General features: G+C 43.9%; 1 protein-coding gene across 1 annotated transcript in view; it reads right to left on the reverse strand.

Annotated features, from left to right (window-relative positions):
- Positions 1 to 9,520: 9,520 nt before the first annotated feature.
- ING5 (inhibitor of growth family member 5) overlaps positions 9,521 to 24,649 on the reverse strand; it is a 32,036-nt gene continuing 16,907 nt past the window's right edge. Inside the window, exons 3-8 of the mRNA XM_073581177.1 lie at positions 19,119 to 19,285; positions 18,017 to 18,128; positions 17,826 to 17,913; positions 14,883 to 15,018; positions 14,670 to 14,731; positions 9,521 to 14,258 (exon numbers count right to left, since the gene is read on the reverse strand). Of these exons, the coding sequence (XP_073437278.1) occupies positions 14,222 to 14,258; positions 14,670 to 14,731; positions 14,883 to 15,018; positions 17,826 to 17,913; positions 18,017 to 18,128; positions 19,119 to 19,285 (602 nt within the window). The 3' untranslated portion in view covers positions 9,521 to 14,221. The remainder of the gene's footprint in view (positions 14,259 to 14,669; positions 14,732 to 14,882; positions 15,019 to 17,825; positions 17,914 to 18,016; positions 18,129 to 19,118; positions 19,286 to 24,649) is intronic.

Below are 24,649 nucleotides of genomic sequence, written 5' to 3' on the forward strand. Positions count from 1 at the left end.
ACCATAGATCTAGCGGCCACCCTAACGGATTCCATGGAAGCATCTGCTAAAAACCCCGTAGCTTTATGCAGAATGGGTAGGGAGTCTAATAACTCGCCCCTGGAGGTACCGTGACTTGTGGGTGTCCAGTTCCTCAAGTCAACGAAACAAAGCCCTAGCGACGCAGGTGGAGGCGATGTTAGCCTTTATCGTGGACATAGATGTCTCCCAAGATTTCTTTAGGAAACTCTCTATTTTTCTGTCCATTGGGTCCTTCAATTGTGAAGAATCCTCAAATGGGAGCGCAGTTCTTTTTGCGACTCTCGCCACCTGGATGTCGACTTTGGGGATGTCCCATTTTATAGAATCGCCTTCGAGAGGAAACCTATGTTTAATTTCTGAGGGAGTGCTAAGGTGTTTTTCTGGCAGTTCCCACTCCTGCGAAATCATGTCCAATATGTTGGCATGCACTGGGAATCCTATGCGTTTTTATGTTTTAAGCCCACCAAACATTTGATCTTGAATGGACTGAGGCTCTGGTTCTTCTAACCCCATGGTGCTGCATACTGCGGATACCAGCTCCTCCGTATAGTCAGAGGAGAAGAGGTATTTTCTAATCTCAGCAGGCCTGGGTGATACGGGTTCCTCCCATCTCCCAGAGGACGATGTATGAGACCGGTCGGACTCAGAATCAGTCTTCAACCTGTGTTTTCCTCTCCCTTGCTGGAGAATGGGATGGTGGTGGCGGAGTAAAAGCCGCTAGGGAAGACTGCACCTCCTGTTTGAATAGGGAGCGAATCTCGTCCAGCAGAGACGGCTGCTCCGCTCTAACTACTTTGTCGGTGCATGACCGGCAAAGTTTTTTTTATCCCATAAAGAGGGCATTTTAATGTTACAGATCGGGCATTTTTTTCCTGGTTGCGGCTTTAGGGGTAGACGTTTCTCCCTAAAATAAAAGTGGGAGACAGGTCAAGATAAAAAAGGGGGCCCCCTAGTGAAACTACCGCCCCACGGACCCCTTTCCTGCAACACTCACTGTAGCAGGGGCAGCGCTGGGCTCTGCAGATGCAGGGCATGAAGTACTATCCATACTGAGGGATATCTGTCTTACCTAGTGTAGCCTTCGGCAGGGTTTTTATGCTCGGAGCCAGCACCTGTCCTCCAGCGTTGCGGTTTCCCCCCCCTCCCCCTCCTGGGTCCATGTGCCGGTGTTGGGAGCAGGCACCATGCGCGGTATGGGGGCGGCCAATAGCTGGAAGTCGACATCCTCCTGGAGCGCCGATACCGGAAGTGACGCGAGCGGTCCCCCAACGTCACTTCCGGGACGCCTAGGTGCCGCGCTGGAGGGGGAGAGGACCGGGTAGCTCCGGGAGGCCCCGGCCGGGGATCACTGGCCTGCTTTGCCCTCATGGGGGCGCGGGAAGGCCAGAGCAGGTCCCGAGGTCACCACCAGCGGAGACGACGGGAGCAGCTTAGCAGGAGGCATGGAGCGACCACCGCTGCCCGACATTTTGACAGGTAACCCCTGTACTACGCAACTGTTGCCGCCGGCCACCACAATATGCGGACCTCTCCCTGCCCCATGGGGAACAGGAAAGACACTGGCAGGTGGGAGGGCCTTTTAACCTCTCTGTGTTTCCTGTCCCCCATCAGGGCAAAGAGGCAACCTCCGTATACCATCGTGGAAGGTAACTAGAGAAAAGAAGCTTTCCCAGGCTCCATCAGCCATCATTTCAGTTTATATCTAACAAGAGAGGACGATATGTAATAACAGGGAGCTATAAATAACAAAAATAACGAGAATCCGATATGTATGGGACAGCGCTGTATATAACAAGAGGGAACTATGTAATAAAGGGTGGCAATATATATAATGAGCTGAGACTGTAACAAAAATATATATACAGCTCTGGCAAACATTAAGAGACCACTGCAAAATTTTAATTTTGTCTGATTTTTCTCTTTATAGGTATATTTTTGGGTAAAATGTAAAGTGTTCTTTTATTCTATAAACTACTGACAAACATGTCTTTGAATTTCCAAGCACTAAATTTTGTATTTATTTTCAGAAAATGAGAAATGGTCAAAAGAGCAAATAAATGCAGTGCTTGCAGACCTCAAATAATGCTAAGAAAACAAGTTCATAACCATTTAGAAACAACAATTCTAATGTTTTAGCTCAGGAAGAGTTCAGAAACCAATATTTTGTGGAATAACCATGATTTTTAATCAAAGCTTTCATGCGTCTTGGCATGCTTTCCACCAGTCTTTCACACTGCTTTTGGGTGACCTTATACCACTCCTGGTACAAAATTTAAGCAGCTTTGTTTGATGGCTTGTGACTATCCATCTTCCTCTTGATTACATTCCAGAGGTTTTCAATGAAGTTCAGGTCTAGAGATTGGACTGGCCATGACATGGATTTGATGTGGTGGTCCTTCATCCACACATTGATTGACCTAGCTGTGTGGCATACCTGAGGGAGATAGAGCAGCTGAGACTGGACCAACTGCAGATTAATAATCAGCTGAAGAATATAAGATGGCGTCCGCCTGCAACCCAAGATAAATGGAACAGAAGGGCCCTCCAAATAATGGAATGGCTGACAGCCAAAGACGTTCAGCAAGATTAGGAGGCCGAGAATCTGCAAATGGCAGTTCTACTCTCAGTACGAGGCTGGGAGACTTGGACAGTAGCCCCTGTGATGTACTAGATGGGTCAGACTCAGACCAGACAGTAAGCTCCACTGTAAGTGGAGCTTATGACCGCACCAACCATGGGTGGACTGGTAAGGCATTGTCCGGGACGGTGATCCCAGTGCGGTAGCTTCCCTGGGAACCAGGACTGACAGGAGCTCCAGGAAGGTAACTCCAGAAAGGGGGTTATAATAACGGCAGAGAAGTATCTACCTTTGGAACAGACTGTCGGTGTTTATGTTCTGTTGATATACGTAATTAACTGTTCGACGTGGGGTCACCCACAGTAACAGGTCAAAGTGAGAAGTCCGACGTGTCTAGTGACTGTGAGGTAAAGCCGTAAATTATGAAGTGCTATGGACTATGTGAGGTCTGTGAAGTGTAAAATGGCCTATGGTGCGGTTTATGATGTCTGAATAAACCGGATACTGTGAGAAAACCGGTCCTGTGTGCTTTAATCCTGTTGCCAAGCGAGTGTCCCCCAACACATGCAGTAAGCACTGTCTTACAATAAAATATATATATATATATATATATATATATATATACACACACATACACAGTGTATATATATATACCTACACACACACACACACACACACACACTTCAAACATGGCAGAGACCGTTTTCCAAGAAGCAAGTTTGAGCCTTCCTGGGGATCGTGGGATACTACAGGAGGTTCATCCCGTACTTCGCTATGATGGCCCGCCCCTGACTGACCTCCTAAAGGGGAAGAAAAAAAAATAAATCAGTAAGTCAAATGGTCTGAGGCAGACAGCCTTTAAAGAAATGTAAGGAGCTCTGTGTAAGCAACCAGTTCTGGTGGCCCTGACTTTAACAAAGAGTTTATTCTCCAAACAGACACCTCAGATGTCGGGGTAGGAGCAGTCCTTTCCCAGGAGATACACAGGGAGGAGCACCCTGTTCTCTACCTGAGTAGGAAGCTATCCTCATGTGACAGGAATTACTTGGTCATAGAGGAGTGCTTTGCCATAAAGTGGCTGGTGGACACATTTCGGTACTATCTGGCAGGACGTAAGTTTAGGTTGGTATTCGGGCATGCCCCACTCAGATGGTTGAGGGAAACAAAGGGGAAAAATGCTAGGGTCACTTCCATGTAGAGCATAGAGTAGGGAAGCTACATGGCAATGCCAATAGCCTCTCGAGAATCCCTTGTCTGGTAGGGGAAAGTGCCAAGCCCCACGGCTTTAGGCAGAGCTATGTAGTGTGGCTAGTGGTTGCATAGTCGATGGGAGGTATGCGTCACAGAGATGGCTGGTCTCTGTGATGTAACCCGAAGTATTTTCTCTAGTGCATGAAAGCACGAAGAGGTTCGTTTGTTGCACTTGGGTCCTGGTTGCGTGTAGCTATGAGAGATGGGTGGGTCTGGCTACCCACATCTCACCTCTGGGTGTGGTTACAGCCTATATATTGGAGGCTGTTTGGCACATGTCTGTGTATTTGGAGGGAGAAGTCCTCCTGTGTATTTGACGCCAGGACCGAGCTTGAATACTGGACACTAACCCAGTCTGTGTGCTCACAGGTCGGGCTGAGCAGAGCCCTGCTAAGCACATTTTGTGTTTTGCCTGATCATAACAGCTGTTTATTTTCTGTTTTCCTTCTGGGGTTGATGTAGCAATAAACCCACATGAACTTTGAAAGGAACAAGTTCTTCTGTCCTCTTCCTGTCGCACCCGAGTGAGTACAACCCCTACAAAAAAATACACAACAAATTTGTTTGTTTTTTTTTTTTTACAAATTTGGTTCTCCATCTACTTTTAGGACTTATGTGAGAATCTGATGTAGTTTTATGTCAAGTATATGTAGAAATTTGGGAAATTAAGAACCTTTACGAAATTTTCAGAAAGTGGTCTGGTTAATCCAGTGACTATAGGCAGTGGAATTTAAAAAAAAAAAAAAAATCAATTTATTTTGCACACATTAAAATACTTCATTGCAGCACGTTGTAGCCACAGGGCCAAACTTTAGGAAAAACAATCCTACACGTTTCAGCAATAGGAAGCCTTATTCCATGACTAAGGCTGCCTATAGCTGAAACGCATTGGATTGCTGTTTCTAAAGTTTGGCCCTGTGGCTACAACATGCTGCAATGAAGTATTTTAATGTGTGCAAAATAAATTGATTTTTTTTTGTTTTTTTAAATTCCACTGCCTATAGTCACTGGATTAACCAGACCACTTTCTGCATCAATTCCCTTTTGCCTGGAGCCAAAGGCAAATCCGAGCGCAAGTGGAAAATCCAATATCCAAGAGGACGATGAGGAATGGGAGTGAACTGTATTTTCTCTTTTTTTCCCCATTTACAAACTTTCAAGCCCAATTACACATGTTCTAACCACGCGTATCACAGTTAGTACAGAAACCCATTATCGTCCATGATACCGTTTATAAAAAAAAACAAAACGGAGACGTCAGTTTTTGAACAGTCAAGGATCTAACTTGTCCATCTAAATCAATGGCTCCATGCATTTATTTTTCCCTTTAAAAACAGAATGGTCAGATTAATATGGGATCTTTTGCAAGATTGAGTCTTTCCCCCTAGTAGTAAAAAATAAATATTGACGGACAAATGTTGCCATATTCATGACCATGAGTATTTACATTTTTTTTAATGGAAATAACTTCAGGAAAAGAGCTCCTATAAAAAAACTGCACAAAATTAACTGAACTTTTTTTTTTTATGACTTAAAATTTTAGTGTCTAGTGTGGAGAGGATTCCATCAGAGTTGACATACAGATTTTCTTTCCAATTAGGCAATTTTTTTTTTTATTTCTTTGGGGGAAATTCTGTTTATTAAATACATATAAAACACACACACCTCATGAACAGCCATGCAGATTTCAGACCGAAATAGGAAAAAAAAAAAATATAGTTTTTCTAAGCAGATCGCTCCAAGAAGAAAAACAAATACATTTCTGTATTAACAAATAAATGGAGAGTAAGAAAGAAACGAGGGAGGGTCGGTGTGCATGAAGATTACATTTCATATCGGTTTAATAAATCCACTCGATCATCCTTGTAGGTGGTTACATGAGACGTTCTCATCTCCAACAGAACATTTATACCAGTCAAGAAGTCTTATAAATTAAATATTTCTCAAGACGGGTGAAACATACAGAACAGATTGTAACCACCCACCTATAATACCTGCAGAAATAAAATACAAATAGTTTACATTCTGTTAACAGGACTAGAATACTCATCACATAATATCACACCGGAACTTTTAAATATATCATCACAATAACGGCGACATTCAGACTTCTAATACACTCAGATTTTAGAACAAAAGGATGAAAGACGGTCACTACTCCAAGTGCCCGTACGGGGACATGTGATGTGCCATTTATTTCATGAGAAAACTAAATGTGTACATGGTGGGTTCTGATGGTTTAGGAATTGATGTGGGTCCCGGCCATTTGGCCTCTAGCTGAAATCAGAAATGTTCTCTCTAAAGTTTCTATTTGGAAAGTTAGGGAACTGCGGCCATAGAAATAGAAAGTTTAAAACTATTTTGCTGCTTCAGCTCTGCTCATAATTATGCTACATTTCCATCAGGGTTTTCAGAAAATAGATACCGTAGGTCATAGTGAAATGGAAGCCACAACGCTGGTGTTAACAGATCCTTACTACTTAAAAAAAAAAAAACACCCCACAGTTTTCAAAGTTTACAGGCTTAAATGGAAGAGCATAGCATTTGCCATTTGGCTAACATTCCCCACAAATGATGAAATCACAAAGAAATATGCAAGCAAAAATGCATACAGGAATAAAGCAAAATAGCTACAATTATACAACATTGTGTAGATTTTACTCATGAAATGTAAAAGAAACCCCATTTCTTAATGTAAACTCAATCAAAAATTAAAAGCACTTTCTACTGCTATCATGTCTCTGTTGTGAAACAGAGGTGGTTTTGGCCTTGCAGACTGACCAGTGCAAAGTATAGAGAATTAGGAAATGATGCTAAAGGGCTATTCCTATCTTCATAAGTGGATATTGTTAGAAAGCCCTCTCTTATTGCTTATTAAAATTTTCAGCCACTCGTTTACACCTTGTTGCTAGACCACGTGCCGTGCTTACAAGCGGTTTTCTATTGAGCTAAAGGGCTAGTTTTCACAAGCACTAACTGACAATATTCATATATGAAGATGGAAGTAATCCTTTCATATCTCAAGATTCAAATACTTCCCTGTGTTAAAGGATATGTTTAACACCCTGTACATATTTTCATGCCTTAGTAAAACCAACTCTAGAAATAACTATTGCTGTCTGGCAAGTTTCCCATAAGGGTATATTCTCACTGATTTTGAAGCGGATCAAATTCGAAGTCAACATCAATGAACTCCATGTGAACCTACCCAGAACGTAAGTTCTGCTTGTTCGACTAAGCATCTCATCGCCCTTTCCCGTATTGCAGCAAGTGGCTACCTAACCTTCATTAGCCTAAAAGATCATTCACTAAACACCACCATTATCATGAGAAATATTTCCATGGTTTCAACATTATAAAAAGTAATACATTTCTAGGTCATATAATATATTGCACTTCCCTAGCCAGTCCATGTAGATGTGGGAAAGGCAGAAAAACAGGGTTTTTTTTGTTTTAAAATAAAAACACAGAATAACCAGATTATAAATACTAAATTAAGCCACAGCATGCTATGAGTAGATGGTCACACATTGCTGTTTCCTTTTTTTATGCTTTTTTTTTTTCCAATATTTGCTTTGCTGGGAAAAAAAATTTCCAAAGAAAATCAATTTTACACACTATTGTTCCAGACGCACCACTTGCTGTACAACATGATGAACTGGTTACAGCTGAAACATGCTCGAGTTTATTAAAATCAAAACTTACACAATTGTTTGATAAAAATGATCAGAATCAGAGGCTTTTATTTTGTTACAGAGGTTGTATCAAGTACATGAGTTATTCCCAATCGATCGGATGGGGGATAAGATATTGGATCATTGGGGGTACTAACAGTCAGACCCCCAGCGCTGAGGCCAGATATTATTTTAGGTCTATATTGGAAGGTCTACATTATTAAAATGTTTTAAAATGCAGGTTGTTCTAGGTATATTTTTATATTTCAGCATTTTTCTAAAAAAAAGACTTCATAAATGCATAGACAAAAAGGTCACAAAACATATTTCAAAGTATCCAAAATACCACTATGTATATAGCATGACTTTTTAACATGCATTTTAAAAACACAGGAAAATAAAAACTACTGGTAATTGTGCATAACGGATTTCATACAGAAATGTAAGCGTGCTCTCATTCATAGGATTCTGTATCTCCCATTTTTAATAACAGGAAACCTGTTCAGGACATCTCATGATCGGAGTTCTAAAATGTCAAAATTGATAAAATGTCACTTTTTCCTAAACAAAAAAAGGTAATTAAAATTACAAATATTAAAATGTAAATATAACTTATATAAAGGTCATCTGATTAACCTTACATAACACCTCACTCAGACAGTCCTACTAAACTGAACTTACAGCCCCAGAAGAAGTTATGGCGTTTGACCCAGTAAAGGCATGGGTGGCCTGAAATGTGTACTGTTGAATGTGGGCACAGTACACCAGTTCGAGCGAGGCCTTAAAGGGGTTGCTTCAAATCTTTTATACCGAGGACCCGACCTAGTGATAGGCCATCAATATCAGATGGGTGGAAGTATGGCAACCGGCACCACAAGTGATCATCTGCTCTTGGTCTCAGATGATAGATGGAGCTGTGTTCAGCTCCACAATTTTCTATGTAGCAGCCACAGACCCGTGCTGCACATCCATTATTTTTAAAATGAATAGAATTGGATCCGCAGTACCTGGCAGCTGCTGCTGCTGCACAAGGGACAGAACTGGGTTCATCAGCTCCACAACTTCTAACTTCTGGCCAGCTGCAGAAACAGCTGATCAGTGGGGGCGTTGGACCCCTACCGATCTGATATTGATTACCTATTCTCCTCAATGACAACCCTTTAAATTGGATTACCAGATTTCACAGTGCAAATAGCATACATTATTAAATATCAATTTCTTTAGACTAGAAGATACACTTTTCTCTCTCCTCTTGCCCAACACTGATCAGTCTGATCAGAATACGGCAGGAGAGAAAGCTGCCTGAACCTGCACATCAATAAAACAGAACTCATGCTGCAGCTCCAGAGTAGATGAAGGTCACTTTAAAATGTAGTAGTGTATACACAGTGTAGACTGCAACAAAACTTTATTTATATTTACACACAGCAAGCTGAGTGGGCATGTAATGTGCATGCGTGCATGCTGCAGGGAGTGTATATAATGTGCAAACACTGACAATAGATCCCTTAATTCATTCTACCCTGTTGCATGAAAATTAGCAATACTAACCTCTCTACTTCTTTACAACACCAGGGAAGTTCTAATTATTAAGAAATATGTATTTCCTATTCTATGCCATTTAAAGATGGGGTGCGTCTTATAGTAAGGTACGTCCCATAGAGCAACAAATACGGTAGGTTTCTAAGATCTGATGGGGCTCATGTACTTTGAGGATTCTAGAGCCAATTGAATCAGTAGTTTCAATTTTGAAGTCCGGCTGGAGCTGAACTCAAAATTACCATTTTAATATTAAAGCAGGAAAACTTTTACAAAGATTATACAGTCATTTTTACATCGATTTTGACACTAATATCATCAAGTCTAAGATTTATTTTACGTATGCACTTTATAATGTAAAATCTGGAGACGGATCCGTTTTATACAGAGGATCTAGAACATGTGCAATCGTCAAAATAGAAACTATGAAATGTGCGGAAAATAGGAGGCATCGAGGTATAGAATATATGACTTTACTTCAAACCATTTCTACGTGGAAGCCCTCTAAATAAATGATTTAACATCTTTTCGAAAGAACAACAAACTTGGCAAAATTCCTATTGCCCACGATAGCTGATTTATACATATAATCTGATCGCCATATAGATATACATCTTTTGTATTTACATGTAAAAATAAAACTGGCACTCTAATACAATATAGAGAAATCTTATAGTGGGGCAGCTACACCCAAGACCCCCAGAAGCAGTGTAATACATTAATTTATTGGCCTCTATAATCAAATATATTATCCACATCTTTTTCTTCTCCGTATACCTCTATTTAAAATATATTTTAATCAGATTGGATTTAGATCTTTGGTGCATTACAAATTAACCAAGGGAGCCAGGTCACATATGTTAGAACAAAACACTACCACAGTCACATGGCAGCCCAACATACCACAATTGTGCTACCATTTATAGAAAATTTCCCATTCCTGGGAGCCATCAGCTTTTCAGCGAGCTCCACATGTTTGGGGAGTCAATGGCGCAAGTGGATTGTCAACACTACGTAACATCACTATCGCGGCTGGACCATGTGGATTAATGTTCTGGAAGTCAGACTCCGATGTGAGACCGAATGCTACTCAACTTCCTTGTACTAAAAATTATAGCACAAAATAGAGAAATTACACTAAGAATACGCCAGGATAACATTATCAGAGGCCACTCTCGAATAAGACACAATATGTGTATGCGCTTGTGACTGCATAATTACATTGTTTTACAATGATAACATAAGTTTACACCTGAACTATGTCAGAACTGAAAAAGTAAGGCTGCTTTCACGCTCCGATATTCATGGCCCAAGTAAAGATGATCATATCTAGACCATCTGTGGATCTCCGAACCCAAACTCAACAGCAGCTTTGGTTTATACGAGGCTGTGGAGATTGGCAGGAGACACGCGGCTGGTCCAGACATCGCAGTTCCTAATTAGAGCTTGAATGTCAAAAGTGTGAAATAGTCTAAGAACGCTATAACATGGGCTGTACAGTGCCTCTCTTTGCCCGATGTCACATATACTGGCAACTCTCTGATACCTAGCAAATTCAACACATGGATCAGACACCACGGGCACGGTATTTGCTGGGCACCAGACCAAAGTGACATGAAGCAGTTTATCTACAAGCTGGATATCAGAGTGTGCAAAAGAAAGATTCTGCACAACCTCTTTATTCACACACTATATGAAAGACAATGTAATGGAACAACCCCCCCCCCCAAAAAAAAAAACAAAAAAAAAAAAAACACAACAACAACACACACACACATATATACAGCTCTGGCAAAAATTAAGAGACCACTGCACAGCTTTATAACAATCAGCTTCTCTACATGTCTGACAGCTATTCCATTCCAGTCTCACTTGAATTCCAACCAGAGTACACCTCATTCTACTTAATGTGCTTCTGATTAGGTGATCACCTGAACCAAATCTTATTTAACGAAGGAAAGTATAAAAAAAAAACCCTGCTGTGGTGTTCACAATCTACTTGCAATACAACAAGCTGGATGGCAAAACAAGTGCTAGTAATATCCCAAAAGTAATAGGAAATGAAAAAATATCTTTTAACCATGCCAAAGGAGTTGAAAAGAAAAGTCTTGAGTGAGGAAAAGAAGGGCTCAATTCTGGCTTTACTAGCAGAGGGATACAGTGAGCATCATGTGTTGCCTCCATCCTTAGGGCAGCACGGTGGCTCAGTGGTTAGCGCTGCAGCTCTGGAGTCCTGGGTTTGAATCCCACCAAGGACAACATCTGCAAGGAGTTTGTATGTTCTCCCCGTGTTTGCGTGGGTTTCTTCCGGGCACTCCGGTTTCCTCCCACACTCCAAAGACATACTGATAGGGAATTTAGATTGTGAGCCCCATCGAGGACAGTGATGAATATGTTAGCGGAATATGTTAGCGCTATATAAAAAATAAAGATAATAAAGATTATCCTTAAAATTTCTAAGACGCCAGTCCATTACAATAAGGTCAAGCAGCAAACACTGGGGACAACAAAGCTACAGACCGGCAGAGGGCGAAAACGACTCTCCACTGACTGGGATGACCGTCATCTTATTCGAATGTCACTCAGCAACCGCAGGATGACATCAAGTGACCTACAAAAGGAATGGCAAATGGCAGCTGGGGTGAAGTGCATGGCAAGAACAGTTCGTAACAGGCTCCTAGAGGCAAGACTCAAGTCATGTAAAGCTAGAAAAAAAGCCTTTCATCAGTGAGAAGCAAAATCTCCGAAGTTTGCCAAAGACCATAAGGATTGGACCATAGAGGACTGGAGTAAGGTAATCTTCTCTGATGAGTCTAATTTTCCGCTTTGCCCAACACCTGGTCGTCTGATAGTTAGACGGATACCTGGAGAGGCGTACAAGCCACAGTGTCTTGCACTGTGAAATTTGGTGGAGGATCGGTGATGATCTGGCGATGCTTCATCAAGGTTGGAATTGGGCAGGTTAATCTTTGCGTATGAATCAAGTTAATAAAAGGTTATCCTGGAAAAACAGTTGATTCCTTCTGCTCAGGCAATGTTCCCCAACTCTGAGGACTGGTTTTACCAGCAGGACAATGCGTCATGCCTCACAGCTAGGTCAATCAATGTGTGGCTGAAGGACCACCACATCAAATCCCTGTCATGGCCAGCCCAATCTCCAGACCTGAACCCCATTGAAAACCTCTGGAGTGTAATCAAGAGGAAGATGGATAGTCACAAGCCATCAAACAAAGAACTGCTTAAATTTTTGTACCAGGAGTGGCATAAGGTCACCCAAAAGCAGTGTGAAATACTGGTGGAAAGCATGAAAGCTGTGATTAGAAATCATGGTTATTCCACAAAATATTGATTTCTGAAATCTTCCTGAGTTAAAACATTAGTAGTGCTGTTTCTAAATTATTATGAACATGTTTTCTTAGCATTATTTGAGGTCTGCAAGCACTGCATTTTTTTGTTATTTTGACCATTTCTCATTTTCTGAAAATGAATACAAAATTTATTGCTTGGAAATTTGGAGACATGTCAGTAGTTTATAGAATAAAAGAGCAATTTACATTTTACTCAAAAATATACCTATAAAGAGAAAAATCAGACAAACTGAAAATTTTGCAGTGGTCTCTTAATTTTTGCCAGAGCTGTATATATCTATATAATGCTGCGGCTTTTAAAGGGAAAAGTATAGGTTAAATAGCCGCCGAAAACCGAGCAACAAGGGAGACCAGTGGTGGCTTCTACCCGCTGTCATTCCAGGGGACTGGGAGCAGAGAAGCCGCCAGGGACCAGCTTGTCTGACTGGTCTCCTGTGTGGCTCTGTCCCTAGCAGCTTTCAACCTATATTTTTCTCTGAAATGCAGAAGTTACACATATATGGTTTAAATCAAACAGTCAGCACCTGATACATGCAATTCACGGACAGCATGCCCAAACAAAAAATGTACAATTAACACAGGGTATACAATCTTTTCCAAATTAATGTATATATTTATTATTATACACATCATAGAAATCCTGAATTTCAACATTAAAGATATACTCATTCCAGATTGCCGGATTAGGCTAGTATTATACAGGTACCGAGTGTGGTTGATTAATACACAGCACTCTTCTGTATAAAATAGCAAATAGTGCAAATATAAATGCAAAGCTGGTTTTTAAACAACCATAATATGGCTGCTTTTTAGGGTTCACATAACAGCTGCAATATTTGGATCCCCAATCACCCTTTTAACCGAAGATTGATCACTATAAGGATTTACGGCTCAAGCTAATTCCCCCTCTGTAGAATAAACGATTGAATCTCGGCACATTTAAGGCAACGCAAATTTGGCTTATGTAGAATAATCCACAATGTCTGCAATCACTTTCAGTTTAGTATGCCAAGAAAACCTATAGGGTTAAATTCATGTAGGAATATAACTATTACTCAATTTTTTTTTCTAATGCATTTTTCAGGCTCTCTATAAGAGCCAGTATAGGGGGGGGGGTGAGTGTCGGCCACACCAAAAGAGGAGCATTTCAGCAGCGTCTTTTAATGCACAGTGGGTATGAATTTTCATAAAATTATATCCCTTCTTCTAGGACTGTTAAATGCACGTTTTTGCGCACACAATTAAAGAAAAAAAAAAAAAGCCAAAACCGCAGCAGTTATACATTGTGGGAACATGGCGTAAAAGTCCAAGGCTGCATGCTCGAAGCAGGGCTGTAGCAATACAGATACATGCACTGCTCTAATTTTACAGTCAGCACTTGCGCATATTGTGTCTTACAGAGCGTCCCTATACAATTAATTTACAAAATTATCACATTTTATTTTCATAGTGAAACATGCGTTCACTTAACCATACATAGAATTCATGGTGTGGTGAAGCAGAAATCATGGAGTAAGACATGCCCAGTTTACTTTTGCTTTCCCTTCCAGTAACATAAAATGGAAAAAAAAAAAAAAAAAAAAAAATTAAAAAAAAAAAAGAAAATTATAGCAGTACCAATCCAAATGTGCTACTTTTCTCTCCCTAGGAAGAGGGTTGTAGATCTGGTAAGAATCTGTTGCTTCCACCTTTAATCTTTAGGAAGCCGTCCAGTGGTAATAAAAACGATGCAAGAACTAAAGTATGTGGTAGTAATAAGGACGAATCTGATAAAAGTTGTGGTGTTGTGTTCATTTCTTTCGCTCCTGAGTGCAGCGTGGACAAAACCTAGGAGAGGAAAAAAAAATTACTATGAAAAAGCCAATTAAAAGGGATTATTCATTTACAAGTGAAAGAAAACTCCATCCACACAAAATGGGTTTAGTTGCAGAAACTAATCTTCCCCATGTAAATTTACTGTACTCGAAGCTGGAAAGGAATAGGAGACATTAACCGTAGGAAGAAAGCAGCTGCAATATTCACTTTTTCTATCTTGATATATGTCAGATAGAATTGTAAAAGCGAGTGATCCCCATAGATATAGACGTATTACTCCACGCCCACTATGAATAGTCAGAAGAAAATGACTAAATAGTAGCGCCAATACTGAAGGTTGTGCTGCAGCTCATATATTCAGTAATACCTATGAGTATGTGATTATTAAACAACTGGTAATAAATATAAAAATGATGAACTTACCACTTTCCTTTTGGTTTAGTGGTGAGATCGACACAGGCAAAATGGAACCATTCAATGGGACACTAAAGACACAAATAATTCTGTGAGACTATGATCTATATCTAAATTAATAGATATATTTTTTTTCTTTGCCTGTCAGACACTAGACTAACACTAATGTGCATTTTGGTATAAAATTGGTTACAAAATTGCAGTGACATGAGGAATCCTTACATCTGGGTTATCGCAGCCAATCATTTCTCCATAGGACACCTGGTGACACAGGCAATATGTAGGCTCATTGGGGTCCACCGGCATATCAAGAACATCGGAAGGATGCACAGATAGGACTGCATCTGAAAAGACTGGCCTGTAGGAAAAAGCATAACCTAATTAAAATGGCCATAAATCAGAGAGTGATTCAAAACCTAATGAGAAAAAGCAACTCTACATACAGTTAATCGAACATTAAGTCACAGGAAGTCAGAACTATGGCTGACCTCTGACTTCCTGTTCATGTTCAATTTGTCTGATAGTGGGGACAGTAACGCCGGCGCTGATTGGGCACAGGGCCCACGTGATGTAACAACCGCACGTGATCCCAAGGGAAGTGGGTGCCAACACCAGAGAGGAGTATAAGAGTTTATATTTTAATGGATGCACTCATTTTCTTTAAGGGAAATTTGTCAGAAGGATTTTGCTATGTATTCTGAGAGCAGTATGATGTAGGGGCTGAGACTCTGATTCCAGCAATGTGCCACTTACTAGGCTGCATGTTGCAGTTTCAATAAAAAAAAAAATCACTTCTTTATCAGCAGGATATCATCAGAGGACTAGGTGTCTTATGCCTACTAGGCAACTGCTCTGTGACTCCTACCCCCCCCCCCATCTCGGACTAGCAGATTTCTGCCCATGCAGTGCACAAACCTCTCCATCAGTGCGCAGTGTGTATCACAGAAGTATGTATCATACAAGTGTGATCCTCAGAATTAATCCAGAATGGAACCAGAAGGGAACTGGATACAGTCACTGTAAACAATGTTTGTCTATTTTCACGCTCACCCCTATAATCCTTCACTTTCTATTAACCCTCTAATCCCTACACCAAGTAAGGAACTATTCATCTCTCCCTCCATCTCATCTCCTCCTCAGAACTGTTCCTCAACATACGATCCTGTCTCCAAACACAGACAGCTCCCTCTTACCCCCTCCTGCTCCCACCTGCTAACACTTTCTCTGCTCCTGTTCACTGGCAGTGATATTGCTCCAAATCCTGGTCCTCCTCACTACATCCCCACAGTCATTTCTACCTCCCATACATGCTCTATCACAAGTTTCCGTAACCGCTCTAACCTTATACCCATTCACCCATCCCCCGCTTCCCCAGTCCCACAAACAGGAGCTCTATGGAACGTTCGCTCTGTCTGCAACGAACTTTCCTACATCCATGATCTTTTCATTACTAATAAACTTTATTTCCTCGCCATCAATGAAACCTGGCTCACCCCCTCTGACACAGACTCTCCAGCTGCACTTTCGTATGGTGGATTCCACCTTTCCCAGCAGCAAGCATGGTGGAGGAGTTGGGTTTCTAATATCAGATAATCGCCCCTTCACTCCAATCCCACTGCTACCCTCTGTTACCCTCCCTTCCTTTGAGGTGCACTCTGTGCACATCTATTCCCCCTCCAACCGGCTGTCATTTACTGACCCCCCCCCCCAGGGCCAGCCACCACCTTCTTCAACCACTTCACCACCTGGCTACTTCATTTCCTCTCCACTGACATCCCCACTATCATCATGGGCGACTTCAACATCCCCATTGACACTTCCCTCTCAGCTGCCACTAAGCTTCTTTCTCTCACTTCCTCCTTCGGCCTCAATCAATGGTCTTCTGCAGCCACTCACAAACACAGCCACACATTGGACCTCATCTTCACCCACCTCTGCTCCCTATCTAACCTCTCTGACTAACCTCTTCCTGACCACAACTTACTTACATTCTCTTCCCTCTCCTCCCCAGGTCCACAATCCCCACTCCACAAACATGTACACCCTCGCAGAAATCTTAAACACCTCAATCTACACTCACTGTCTGAATCCCTTCTCACTCTTACAGACATAAGTTCCCTACACAATGCGAATGCATTAAAGTAAATGGCTACCCACTCTCCCCAGCTCTACAAGCTAGCTGCCTCGGGGTAATCCTTGACTCTGATCTCTCCTTTAAACCACAAATCCAAGCCCTTCCAACTTCCTGCCGACTTCAACTCAAAAACATTTCACGGATCCACAAATTCCTCAACCAAGAATCTGCAAAAACCCTAGTCCATGCCCTCATCATCTCCGGCCTTGACTTCTGCAACCGCCTGCTCTGTGGCCTCCCCTCTAACACTCTCGCACCCCTCCAATCTATTCTAAACTCTGCTGCTCGACTAATCCACCTGTCCCCCGCTATATCCCGGCCTCTCCCCTCTGTCAATCCCTGCACTGGCTTCCCATTATTCAAAGACTCCAGTTTAAAACCCAAACCAGGACATACAAAGCCATCCAAAACCTGTGTCCTCCATACATCTGTGACCTCGTCTCCCGGTACTTACCTGCACGCAACCTCCGATCCTCACAAGATTTCCTTCTCTACTCCCCTCTTATCTCCTCATCCCACAATCACATACAAGATTCTCCCGTGCATCCCACCTACTATGGAACTCTCTACCCCAACAGACTCTCACCTACCATGGAAACCTTCAAAAAGAACCTGAAGACCTACCTCTTCCGACAAGCCTACAACTTGCAGTAACCACCGATTGACCAAGCCACTGCATGACCAGCTCTACCCCGCCTACTCTATCCTCACCCATCCCTTATAGATTGTGAGGGTCCTCTCTCCTCCAGTACCAGTCGTGACTTGTATTGTTTAAGATTACTGTACTTGTTTTTATGTCTATCCCTCCTCACATGTAAAGCGCCATGGATTAAATGGCACTATAATAATTTATAATCTGTGGTGTAGGCAGTAGATCTGCAGCAGATAAGTGATTGTATTAAAATGACCGCAAGCAGACCAGTAAGTACACATCGCTGGTATAAGTGTCCCATCCACTATATCATGCTGCACTCAGATTACATGCCAGAAACCTTCTGACAGATTCCCTTTAAGGGATTAATTTGGCTTACCCTCCTTTTAATTTCTTTTTCTTCACTGTATCTTCTTCAGATACTCGGCGGCCTCGAGATCCACGCTTATCCTTCTGACCACGATTCTCTGTTCAAAACATAGTAAAATAGGCCCCAAAAAAATCTTAAATCTAGACACCTATTTATGCACAAAAACTGGCAGAGCCAACTGTTGGAAATGAGAGCCTCACTTTTCACACCACGTCCAGACGAGCTGTCAAACTCTGCCCCTTCTATTTTTTCTTTGAGGTCAGCTTCAAATCGCGCCAAATCAGCATCCAGACGCCTGATGTGCTTATCCACCTTTAATTACATGAAAGACACAAATTGCCTAATTCTGCCTCTATTGAAAACATACACGTGCTCGGTTAAAGAACAATGGATGAACAAGTGTGGGGGTACACCCCACTTATAAGCGACATCTTGGCAGCGATTTGGCCCACATACACGGGTTTGTAAGGCAAAGGCTGAATCTCTATAGTCTTGTGGAAGCTATTGTGTCATCTGGAAATAAAAATAGCCATATACAGACTCCTATATTTGTAGTTTAAAAGGAACCTGCCCTTTGGTGAAGGAGAGGATGAATGCCATCATGTTGTATGAATGCATCAAAGCCACCAGGGATGATAAGTGGTACGCTTTCTTTAAAATATGGAATTGAACTCGAATGTACAATTGAACCTGGCCCTATGCCTATCCCCCTGATATAGAGAGTTTTGAGGGGTCTTGGAGAAGTGGTTGAAGGTCATTGAGGAGGGTTTGATTGCTCGATCTTAATAAAGTAGAATAGAATGTTATCCTTGCCTCCATGCTATTTAACCTAACCCAAACTTATGTCTCATATATGGTCCAACCTGATTATTATTTTAGCGTTATTGATACCGCGATTGACTGTAAAAGATATCTGCTTAATGTACATCACACTGTGGCTTACTTGCTAGATCCCCTTTTGTGTTACCCTACCCCTTCATCTGTCCTGTCTCCCTCTGTGTAAAAGTTGTACTGTTATCTTTGAAGCTGACACCTGCATATCCCCTGCGTGGGAGAATATTCTAATACAGTTGTATACTTTGTGTCATGTTTCTAAATAAGATTTATTGAAACTAAAAGGAACCTGCCATGAGACTGATGCTGCCCAGTCACTCCATATTATAGAACCATTCCTGGTCATCTCTTACAAATACCGCCATGTGAACTTGGCCTTGGAGGTAGCCTATAAGGATAACGTGCTACCAACACCCATGTTCCCAGGATTTAATACATGGATTCTTACACCAAAGCCTCCTTTCTCACCATTTCATAGGTCTGCATGGCCAGCTGCACTTTGTCATCACTGTACTCTTTGCACTTGCTGTAAGCATTCTGGATACGCTGCAGATGCTGCACCCTCTGTTCAGGAGTGAAGTCGCGCACCTTAGAGATATACTCACTGGCCAATGCATCGATCTCTTTCTTTTTATCTGTAAATAAATATTAAAATGAAATAAATACAGCTTTAATTCATGAGTAATGTGTAAGCTTCAAGGGAAAATGAATTTACTCAACAAAAGAACGGACCAGAGGCTTAAAGGGAATCTGTCACCTATTTTTTCGTATATAAGATGCGGCCACCGCCATCAGGGGCTTATCTACAGCATTCTGTAATGCTGTAGATAAGCCCGATGTAAACTGAAAGAAAAGAAAAACGAGCTAAGCCCTCGTCACACACAGAGATCTCGCGAGCGAGATCGCTGCTGAGTTACAAGTTTTGTGACGCAACAGTGATCTCACCAGCGAGATCGCTGTGTGTGACACTTACCAGCGACCGCCCCCCCCCCCCTGCCAGGTATCGCTGATCGTTCTGGAATGGCCAGGACATTTTTTTGATCGCTGGTCAGCACGCATCGCTGCGTGTGGCAGGCGGGAGACCAGCGATCAGCGATCTGGCGCTGGTAATTAAGGTACACATCGGGTTTCTAAGCGGCGCGCAGCACTTAGAAACCCGATGTGTACCTCAGTTACCAGCGCGCTGGTGCAGGGAGGTGGTAACCAAGGCACACATCGGGTTTCTAAGCGGCGCGCGGCACTTAGAAACCCAATGTGTACGTTGGTTACCAGCTCCCTGCACCAGCGCGCTGGTAACTAAGGTACACAGTGGGTACACGTTGTTACCCACGTGTCACTGGTGCTGATCGCTGGTGAAGTTGCCTGTTTGCCAGCTCACCAGCGGTCATGAAGGGACACACCAGCGATCCTGACAAGGTCATATCGTTGTCGGGATCGCTGGGGTGTCGCTATGTGTGACGGGGCCCTTAGATTATACTCACCGGGGGCGGTCCGGGTCCGATGGGTGTCACTGTCCGGTCTGGCGCCTCCCATCTTCTAGCGATGACGTCCTCGTCTTTGCTTCCCGTCTCGGCTCCGGCTCCGGCGCACTGCTCTGCCCTGTTGAGCGCAGAGTACTGCAGTACGCAGGCGCCGGCAAAAGTCAGAGAGGTCTGCGCCGGAGCCGTGACGGGAAGCAAAGAAGAGAACGTCATCACTAGAAGATGGGAGGTGCTGGACCAGACCGCAACACCCATCGGACCCGGATCGAACCCCCAATGGGCGAGAATATATAGGGATTTTTGTGTACTCACCGTAAAATCCTTTTCTCCAAGCCAATCATTGGGGGACACAGAGACAGTGGGTGTTAAGCTACTGGCCACTAGGAGGACACTAAGTAAACCAGAAAAAAAGTTAGCTCCTCCCTTGCAGTATACACCCTCTCGTTGGCTGAGATTTCTCCAGTTCGGTGAAAAAAGCAGGAGCATAAACAGTCAACAATAACCATAACTAAGTCAAAGCCTAAGAATGCTACAGTGAACCAATAGGCTAAAACAGGGTGGGTGCCGTGTCCCCCAATAATTGGCTCGGAGTAAAGGATTTTACGGTGAGTACACAAAAATCCCTATTTCTCCTACGCCTCATTGGGGGACACAGATAGTGGGACGTCCTAAAGCAGTCCCTGGGTGGGGAGCATACATCTGCTAATACCCCATGTACCACTGAGTCAACAGTGAGGTACTGCCAATTGCAGGTTGCATCCGCAGAGGCCTGAGAATAAATTAGGCAATGTTTGTAAAGGTATGCAGGCTGCATCAAGTCGCAACCTTGCGGACAGGCCTGAGGATGAAATTGGCAATATTTTGTAAAAAGTATGCAGACTAGACCAAGTCGCAGCCTTGCAGACCTGTTCTGCCGAGGTCTGGCGCCGAATGGCCGACGAGGCACCCACCTACCAGGTAGAGTGTGCCTCAATCCCCACTGGGACAGACGCGTTCCTGATACAGTAGGACTACTGAATCGCCAGGGGAATCCACCTGGCTAGCGTTGCTTTGACACGGCTAGACCCTTCCTATGCCCCTCTGGAAGCATGAACAAGGCATCTGACTTGTGGCAGGGAGCCGTCCGCGAGATGTACCGTCTCAGCGCCCTAACCACATCCAGGGTGTGGAGGGCCTTCTCAATGTGATGGACTGGAGCCGGACAAAAGGAAAGGCAAAACAATTCCCTCTTTGTGATGGAAGAGGAGACGACCTTGGGCAGGAAGGATGGGGACTTCCTGAGAACTACCTTTTCCTGACGAAAAATTCAGCAACGGAGAACGGCAGGACAGAGCTGCCAATTCCAAAACTCGTCTGATTGACGTAATTGCCACTTGAAAGACCACCTTCCAAGAGAGGACGGACAGTGACACGTCCTGCGGCGGTTCGAAAGGAGCCTCCTGTAAGGCCCCGAGAACCAGGTTAAGGTCCCATGATTCCAATGGCCTTCTATAAGGAAGCGCCACATGGGAAACTTCTCTGAATGAACGTCTTGACCTGAAGTTTGGTGGCAATTTTTCGTCGGAAAAGCACTGACAAGGCCGAAATTTGGCCCTTGAGCGAGCTGAGCGCGAGGCCTGATTTTAAACCACATTGAAGGAATTCCAATATGGCCAGAATGGAAAAAACACCAGAGGTGATCGACTATGATCCTTGCACCACGAAAAGAAGGTTTTCCAGGTGCGGTGATAGATGCACATGAACACAGGCTTCCTAGTACTATTCATGGTGGAAATCACGCTGTGAGAGAACCCAGCCTGTGCTAAAATCCAGGATACAACAGCCACGCCGTCAAAGACAGGGCCCCGGAGTTCTGGTGGTAAATCGGGCACTGCGAGTGTAGATCCATGCAATCTGGAAGTCGCCAGGGGACGTCGGCAACTAGTTGTATTAGTTCTGCATACCATGCGCGGCCTATCTGGCGCGACAAGGATCACTGGTACTCCCTCCGCTCTGATCTTCTTGACGACCCTCGGAAGCAAGAGAAGAGGAGGGAAGATGTACGGGAGCCGGAACCAGTGCCATGGCAGAACTAGGGCGTCCGCCCCGATGGCGCATGGATCACGTGATCGGGCAATGAACCGAGGAACCTTGTTGTTTAGTCTTGAGGCCATGAGATCCACATCCTGAGTCCCCTAACGATAACAAATCTGTTGAAAAGACTTCCGGATGAAGAGACCACTTCCCCGAGACAATGCCTTGGCGACTGCGAAAATCTGCTGCCCAATTTTCTACGCTCGGCCCAATGGAGGATGTGACTCGCTTCGTGCTCGGCCATCCTGCTCCGGGTACCTCCCTGGCGGTTGATATACGCTACAGCCGTGGCGTTGTTGGATTGAATCCAGATGTGACCTGCGAGGAGATGGTGGAAACTCCATAGAGCTAATCTGATCGCTTGCATCTCCAAAATGTTGATGGGGAGACTGACTCTCGGGTTGACCAATGACCTTGTGCAGTGTGGCGACGAAAGACTGCTCCCCAGCCGAGGAAACTTGCGTCGGTGGTTACTACCAACCATCTTACAGGGAGAAAAAACCTGCCTTGATTCAGGGAGGACCTCAGTGTCCACCACCTGAGGGATTGCTTGACCCGCAAGGACAGAGGGATCCGACAGTCCAGGGAGAACGGGTTCTTGTCCTAAGCTAACAGCAACGCATTGTAAGGGACAGAGGTAGAACTGTGCAAATGGAACTGCTTCCATCGCTGACACCAACTTTCCTAGAACTCGCATGCCGAAACAAATGGAGTGAGAAAACAGTTGCGCTGCCCGTTGTAAGGCTTAGGTCTCTCCTGAAGGGAGAATGACCAACCCGCAGGAAGTGTCCAAGATCATCCCTAAAAGGGGGAATCTGCTGAGCTGGTTTTGGGAAAGACTTTCCAAAGTTTATCTTCCACCCCAGGCGAGAAAGTGTATTTACTGTTATCCATGGATTCCTCGCAGACTGGAAGGGACGGACCCTTGATGAGCAGGTCGTCCGGATATGGTAACACCACCAATCCCCGAGAGTGGAGAATGGCCATGACAGCCGCCATGACCCTGGTAAAGACCCTGGGGGCGGTAGCGAGTCTGAAGGGCAAGGCAACGAACTGAAAGTGTTCCTTGTGAATTGCATGAAGGTAAGCGACCTTGATGTCGATGGATGCCAGGAACGCTCCTTTTTCCATGGAAGCGACAAGTGATCGGAGAGATTCCATTCGGAATCACCGTACCCTGACAAACTGATTTAACAGTTTGAGACCTAGAATGGGTCACATCGTCCTGTCCTTTTTTGGAAACACAAAAAGGTTTGAAAACAATCCTCGGAACCTTTCGCGATGAGGGACCGGAATGATGACACCGACCCTTAGCAGAGCCTGAACAGCCCGATGGAAGGCGCTTGTCTTTTTCCTTGGGGGGGGGGGGGGGGGAGAGGAAAGGAAAAATAGGTATTAGACCTACCGGTAATGATGTTTCCAGGAGTCCATCCTGACAGCACCATGGAGGACATCCTCCTCCTCCTTACAGGGACAGGAAAGCACACGAGAGGTTAAAAGGCCATGTCCCACCCCCTTTCCCTCAGTGATTTGACAAGTACCACAAGGTGGATGATACTAGAAACGGTTTAATGAAACGATCATGTTACAGCATATGACATGACATAATACATTGCAGTATAACACAACCGGGAGGGAACTACCTGTGCTGTCAGGATGGACTCCTGGAAACATCATTACCGGTAGGTCTAATACCTATTTTCCAGGACGTCCACCTGACAGCACCATGGAGAGTACCAAAGCACCTCCTCAGGGTGGGATTACCGCCTGGAGAACTTTTCTCCCAAATGCGGTTTGTTGACCAGCTAACACATCTAGTTTGTAGTGTTTGCAGAATGTATTAAGACTAGCCCAGGTTGCCGCTCGACAGATCTGATCAACTGACGCCCCCGCCCGCTCGGCCCATGAGGCCGATACCGCCCTCGTAGAGTGGGCTTTTAAGGAATCTGGCGGGCTGGTGCCTTCAGCTTGGTAGGCATCCGAGATTACTGAGGTAATCCAACGCGCGATGGACGCCTTAGAGGCCTTCTTCCCTTTATTCCTACCTCCAAAGAGGACGAACAGGTTCGGGTCGACACGCCAACTATTGGTGGCCTCTAGGTATTCTATAACTGCGCGCCTCACGTCTAGCGAGTGGAGCCGCCGCTCCTTCTCATTTCGGGGATTATCGCAGAAAGAGGGTAACACTACCTCCTGGTTCAGATTTCTTGTAGAGGCTACCTTCGGGGTAAATGCCGGGTCTAACCTTAGGATTATACGGTCCTCTCTTATCTGGAGGTATGGGTCCTTAGTGGATAGGGCCTGGATCTCCCCTATTCTTTTGGCCGTGGTAATGGCTACTAGGAAGGCCGTTTTACGAGTGAGAGCAGGGATGGCTATCTTCTCACTAAGGGCGAAAGTGTCCGAGCAGAGGAACCGAAGTACCAGGCCCAGGTCCCATGGCGG

This window comes from Dendrobates tinctorius, unplaced genomic scaffold, assembly GCF_039654945.1.
Source record: "Dendrobates tinctorius isolate UK_male_01 unplaced genomic scaffold, ASM3965494v1 ptg000069l, whole genome shotgun sequence".
Lineage (NCBI taxonomy): Eukaryota > Metazoa > Chordata > Amphibia > Anura > Dendrobatidae > Dendrobates > Dendrobates tinctorius.